General features: G+C 49.9%; 1 protein-coding gene across 1 annotated transcript in view; it reads right to left on the bottom strand.

Moving 5' to 3' along the window:
- Positions 1–223: 223 nt before the first annotated feature.
- The window catches only part of LOC145338029 (uncharacterized), an 85,168-nt gene continuing 78,764 nt past the window's right edge, over positions 224–6,627 (bottom strand). The window contains exons 14-15 of the mRNA XM_080182799.1: positions 6,441–6,523; positions 224–490 (exon numbers count right to left, since the gene is read on the bottom strand). Of these exons, the coding sequence (XP_080038925.1) occupies positions 258–490; positions 6,441–6,523 (316 nt within the window). The 3' untranslated portion in view covers positions 224–257. The remainder of the gene's footprint in view (positions 491–6,440; positions 6,524–6,627) is intronic.

The following is a 6,627-nucleotide window of genomic DNA, read 5'->3' as shown; positions in this document are numbered from 1 at the left end:
ATTTTGCCATGGGGATAGGAATCGTTCAGTAGAGTATGATATTCAAAAAATAAACAGAACAATCAGAGCAATTTGATCGCTTGTATTCATAAATGTAAAATTGCACACATTCGTAAGTTGCAACCTTTGACAGCATATGAAAACCTTCAGCATTCAGCGCATTCAGAACTGATGAAAAACAGTTGAGCAATGTTATATTTTTATTCGTTACTCTTTGGCCATATTGGCTGCACGCAGCCCCACCTCCCATTTCACACTCAGTTCTGCTGGAACCTGATCTGTGCATATTCCGTCTCTGCTTCCCTGTGGACTGTCCTGTCACTGCTGGGCATCTTCAAGAGGTTGATGTTGGCATAGAGAACGTCATCAGGTTTGTCGATGTTCCCATGTGCTGGATCTTCTGAGAGATGTCGGGGATCTGGTATCTCCTCATCTCTAGTTGTGTCTCTGGTAGTGTTCTGGGGATCATTAAGCAGAATTTTCTGTTTACAAAGAAATGGAAGCATGAGACATTCTCACATCATTTGCTGGCACTTAGAGTTAAATTACTGCACAGCATCTTTAGTGTCAGTCCTGGCTCAGTGAATTCTATTTTTTCTTTCTCGTGCTCTCTTTCTCCATCTCTCTTTGTCTTGATCTGTCTTTCCCTCTGTAGCTCCTGAAATGTATCTAAAATCGATCTCTCTATCTGTCTTTATATCTATTGCTGTCTTTCTCTCTTGCCCTCTTTCTCGCTCTCACCCCCCCCTTTCTCTTGCTCTCGCCCCCCCCTTTCTCTTGCTCTCGCCCCCCCCCTTTCTCTTGCTCTCGCCCCCCCCTTTCTCTTGCTCTCGCCCCCCCCCTTTCTCTTGCTCTCGCCCCCCCCCTTTCTCTTGCTCTCGCCCCCCCCTTTCTCTTGCTCTCGCCCCCCCCTTTCTCTTGCTCTCGCCCCCCCCTTTCTCTTGCTCTCGCCCCCCCCCTTTCTCTTGCTCTCGCCCCCCCCTTTCTCTTGCTCTCGCCCCCCCCTTTCTCTTGCTCTCGCCCCCCCCTTTCTCTTGCTCTCGCCCCCCCCTTTCTCTTGCTCTCGCCCCCCCCTTTCTCTTGCTCTCGCCCCCCCCTTTCTCTTGCTCTCGCCCCCCCCTTTCTCTTGCTCTCGCCCCCCCCTTTCTCTTGCTCTCGCCCCCCCCTTTCTCTTGCTCTCGCCCCCCCCTTTCTCTTGCTCTCGCCCCCCCCTTTCTCTTGCTCTCGCCCCCCCCTTTCTCTTGCTCTCGCCCCCCCCTTTCTCTTGCTCTCGCCCCCCCCTTTCTCTTGCTCTCGCCCCCCCTTTCTCTTGCTCTCGCCCCACCCTTTCTCTTGCTCTCGCCCCCCCCTTTCTCTTGCTCTCGCCCCCCCCTTTCTCTTGCTCTCGCCCCCCCCTTTCTCTTGCTCTCGCCCCCCCCTTTCTCTTGCTCTCGCCCCCCCCTTTTTCTTGCTCTCGCCCCCCCCTTTCTCTTGCTCTCGCCCCCCCCTTTCTCTTGCTCTCGCCCCCCCCTTTCTCTTGCTCTCGCCCCCCCCTTTCTCTTGCTCTCGCCCCCCCCCTTTCTCTTGCTCTCGCCCCCCCCTTTCTCTTGCTCTCGCCCCCCCCTTTCTCTTGCTGTCACCACCCCCCCCCCCACCCCCCCCGGTTTCCATCACCCGCACCCCCCTTTCTTTGCCCGTGCCCCTCTCTCTCACCTGTCCTTTTCCCCTACCCCCTTTCGTTCACCCTCTTCTGCCACCTTCATCCCCTTCCCCCGCTCTCACCCCCTTTCCCCTGCCTTCGCCCCCCCGCCACCATTGTCATCCCTTTCCCCCGCCCTTGCCCCCATTTCCCCCACCCTCACCCTCGCCCTTTCCCCTCGCCCTTTCCCCTCGCCCTTTCCCCTCGCCCTTTCCCCTTGCCCTCCTGTCCCCCCTTCTCTCCCTGTCGCCCCACTGCCTGCCTCTGGTCATTCCCTCTCACATTTGCCTACCTCTGTCCTATCAATGTGATAATGACCCAGATCATTTCTGTAAGAATGAGGGGTGACTTTAGTGAAGTGTTTATAATCATGAGGAATATCGAAAGGGTGAATGCACATAGTCTTCTTCCAGGGAAGGGGAATTGAAAACTAGAGGGCATAGGTTGAAGGTGAGAGGGAAAAGATTTAAAGGAGACCTGAGGGGCAAACACTTTACACAGACTGTGGTACGGATGTGGAATGAGCTGCAAGAGAAAATGATTGAGGCAGTTTCAATAGCGACATTTAAAAAGCACTTGGATAAGTACATGGATGGGAAAGGATTCAAGGGATATGGGCCACATGCAGACAGTTGGGTAACTGGAAGGGCACCATGGTCAGCATTGACCAGTTGGGCTGAAGGGCCTGTTTCCATGCTGTATTGCTTTGTGACTCTTGGTACATAAGAACATAAGAAATAGGAGCAGGAGTAGGCCATCTAGCCCTTCGAGCCTGCCCCGCCATTCAGTAAGATCATGGCTGACCTGAAGTGGCTCAGTTCCACTTACCCGCTTTCTCCCCATAACCCTTAATCCCCTTGCCTACCAAAAACCCATCTACCCGCGTCTTAAATATATTTAGCGAGGTAGCCTCCACCACTTCAACGGGCAGAGAAGTCCAGAGACTCACCACCCTTTGAGTGAAGAAGTTCCTCCTCAACTCTGTTCTAAACTGCCCCCCCCCTTATCTTGAGGCTGTGCCCTCTAGTCCTGATGTTGGTTGGGGGACAAATGTTGGTTCCAAGACCGAGGGAAATCTCTTCTGTGACCTACTTTTAAATAGTGGACGTGAGATATTTCATGACAGCCTGCTGGTGCAAATGGAGCTTGTATTTATCATCTTTACTGAAAGATGGCACCTCGGATAGTGCAGTCCCCCTTTCTGTCGTCTTGCCTCCGATGTGCTGGCTACTGACATCGTGGCACTCCCTCTGAAATTCCTCTTCGACAATTCATCTTTCCCTCAGTACTGACCCTTCAACAGTGCAGCACTTCCTTAAGACTAACATTCCAACATTGCAACACACCCTTGTATTGGCCCTCTGAAAGTGCAGTACTCCTTCAGTACTGACCCTCTGACAGTGCAGCACTCTAAGAAGCCTCACAACACCAGGTTAAAGTCCAACAGGTTTATTTGGTAGCAAACACTACAAGTTTTCGGAGCAGTGCTCCTTCATCAGGAGAGTGAGGAGTTCTGATCACAGGGCATGTAAAGGCACACAGTCAGTTTACAGAATACTGATTAGAATGTGAGTCTTTACAGCTAATCAAGTCTTAAAGGTGCAGACAATGTGAGTGGAGATAGCATTAAGCATAGCTTAAAGAGATGTGTATTGTCTCCAGACAGTACAGTAAGTGAGATTTTGCAAGCCCTGCCAAGTCATGGAGAGTACAGATAGTGTGATATGAACCCAAGATCCCGGTCGAGGCTGTCCACGTGTGTGGAACTTGGCTATCAGGCTCTGCTCAGTGACCCTGCACTGTTGTGTGTCATGATGGCTGCCTTGGAGAACACTTACCCAAAAATCAGAAGCCAAATGCCCGTGACCACTGAAGTATTTGCCAGCAGGAAGAAAACAGTTCATTCATCCGTTGTAACATCTGCATGGTCTCCCCAATGTACCATGCCATGGGAAACCCTTTCCTGCAGCATATCAGATAGACAACATCGGCTGAGTTGCACAAATATGCACTGTGTACCTGGTGGATGGTGTTCTCACGTGAGATGATGGCATCCATGTCGATGATCTGACATGTCTTGCAGAGGTTGCTGTGGCAGGGTTGTGTGGTGTTGTGGTCACTGTTCTCCTGAAGGCTGGGTAGTTTGCTGTGGACAGTGGTCTGTTTGAGATTTGTGGTTGTTTGAAGGCAAGAATTGGGGGTGTGGGGATGGCCTTGGCAAGATGTTCGTCTTTGTCAAAGACATGTTGAAGACTCCGGAGAAGATGTTGTAGCTTCTCAGCTCCGGGGAAGTACTGGACGAAGAAGGGTACTCTGTCGACCATGTCCCGTGTTTGTCTTCTGAGGATATTGGTGCAGTTTTTTGCTGTAGTGCGTCGGAACTGTAGGTTGATGAGTCGAGTGCTATATCCTGTTCTTATGAGGGCATCTTTCAACATCTGGAGGTGTCTGTTGCGATCCTCCTCATCTGAGCAGATCCTGTGTATACGGAGAGCTTGTCTGTAGGGGATGGCTTCTTTAATGTGTTTAGGGTGGATGTTGGAGAAGTGGATCATCTTGAGGTTATCTGTGGGCTTGTGGTACAGTGAGGTGACCGTCCTTAATGGAGATGCATGTGTCTAAGAATGCAACGGATTCCAGAGAGTAGTCCATGGTGAGTCTATTGGTGGGATGGAACTTGTTGATGTCATCATATAGTTGTTTCAGTGATTGTTCACTATGAGTCCAAAGAAAGAAAATGTATCTAGTGTAAGGGTGAAGGTCCTGTGTGGTGAAGAAGCCTTGTTCGAACCTGTGCATGAAGATGTTGGCATATTGAGATGTGAATTTGGTCCCCATGGCTGTTCCATGTGCCTGGATGAAGAACTGGTTATTGAACATAGAACACTACAGCACAAACAGGCCCTTCGGCCCACGAGTTGCGCCGATCACATCAACACCTATCTATAACTCCCAATCCCATAAAACCCCATATACTCATCCAGAAGTCTTTTAAAAGACCCCAGCGAGTTCGCCTCCACCACCACTGACGGCAGCCGATTCCATTCACTCACCACCCTCTGAGTGAAAAACTTACCCCTAACATCACTTCTGTACTTTCCTCCCCACACCTTAAACCTGTGTCCTCTTGTAGCGACCATTTCAACCCGGGGAAATAGCCTCTGAGAATCCACCCTATCTATTCCTCTCAACATTTTATAAACCTCTATCAGGTCGCCTCTCAACCTACGTCTCTCCAGGGAAAAGAGACCCAGTTCCCTCAACCTAACTTCATGAGGCATGCCTCCCAGTCCAGGCAACATCCTTGTAAATCTCCTCTGTACCCTTTCAATAGCTTCTACGTCTTTCCTATAGTGAGGCGACCAGAACTGCGCACAGTACTCCAAATGAGGCCTGATAAGGGTCTTATAAAGTTGCAGCATTACCTCCCGACTCCTAAACTCAATCCCTCGATTAATGAAGGCCAGTACACCATACGCCTTCTTGACCACCTCTTCCACCTGCGAGACCGATTTAAGAGTCCTGTGGACCCGGACCCCAAGATCCTTCTGATCTTCAACACTACCAAGACTCCTGCCCTTGATAGTGTACTCATTCATCCCGTTGGTTCTGCCAAAATGGACGACTACACATTTATCCGCGTTGAAGTCCATCTGCCACTTCTCTGCCCAGTCCTGCATCCTATTTATGTCCTGCTGCAACTTTTGCCATCCTTCCAGACCATCCACAACACCACCGACCTTCGCGTCATCAGCGAACTTACTTACCCATCCTTCCACTTCCTCATCCATGTCATTTATGAAAATGACAAACAGCAAGGGTCCTAGAACAGATCCCTGGGGCACTCCACTGGTGACTGACCTCCATTCAGAAAAAGACCCATCCACAACCACTCTCTGCCTTCTGCAGGCAAGTCAGTTCTTGATCCACAAGGCCAAAGGCCCTTGGATCCCATGCCCTCTCACCTTCTCAAGAAGGTGAAGGCATTGTGATCCAGGATGAAGCAAATGAGTTGTAATATTGCACCTGGAAACTGGCAGTTGTCAGCATTGAGTACTGAGGCAGTTGCAACAGTGCCATTATCGTGGGGGATGCTGGTGTAGAGTGCCGAGACATTTTGACGAGGAGTGCTCCTGGTTTAACTGCTCCATGTGTGCTGAGTTTCTGTAGGAAGACTAGTGTCGTGACAAAAGCTGGGGGTTCTTTGTACAATGGGTTTCAGGATGCCCTCAACGTAGCTGGAGAGGTTCTTGCACAGGGTTCCATTGCCTGATACGATGGGACGGCCGGGTGTGTTTGCTTTGTGTATTTTCGGCACTCCCTCAGTACTGACCCTCTGACAATGCGGCACTCCCTCAATACTGACCCTCTGACATTGCAGCACTTCGTCAGTACTGACCCTCTAACAATGCGGCACTCCCTCAGTACTGACCCTCTGACAATGTGGCTCTTCCTTAGTATTGACCATCTGACAATGCAGCATTCCATCAAAACTGACCATCCGACAATCCCTACTTTATTCAATACAGGCTCTGCTGAGTGTTGGCTTTGAATACACACTTGAGACTCTGGTGTGCGGATTAAACTTTCAACCTTCTGGCTCAGAGAAAGAATGAAAAGAAGAAAGAGAGGGAGACCTACTCCCTACAACCATTGCTGACACTGCAGGTTGAAATCAATGGGTACCTCATTGTGAATCTGTGCTATGTATTGTTTACATTCTGCGATTGAAGTTTTGGAATGAAAGTAAAAAGCTCTTGTACCTGGTGCTTCACAGAGACAGGTCTGGGGCTCAATGCAGTGTCCTTGGTCTGTGAAACTCTCTCGTTAGTCGCTGTCTTTCTCCTGTAATAACACAATATTATACTGTAGTTACCATATCAGCAAGTCATTGCAACACAGACATCACCTACTGTAGCCTTACAGAAACTACTGGACTGTCTCTTACT

Source organism: Carcharhinus amblyrhynchos, unplaced genomic scaffold (assembly GCF_965287045.1).
Source record: "Carcharhinus amblyrhynchos unplaced genomic scaffold, sCarAmb.v2.hapA scaffold_89, whole genome shotgun sequence".
Taxonomy (NCBI): Eukaryota; Metazoa; Chordata; class Chondrichthyes; order Carcharhiniformes; family Carcharhinidae; genus Carcharhinus; species Carcharhinus amblyrhynchos.
This window is presented reverse-complemented; position numbering and strand designations above follow the sequence as displayed.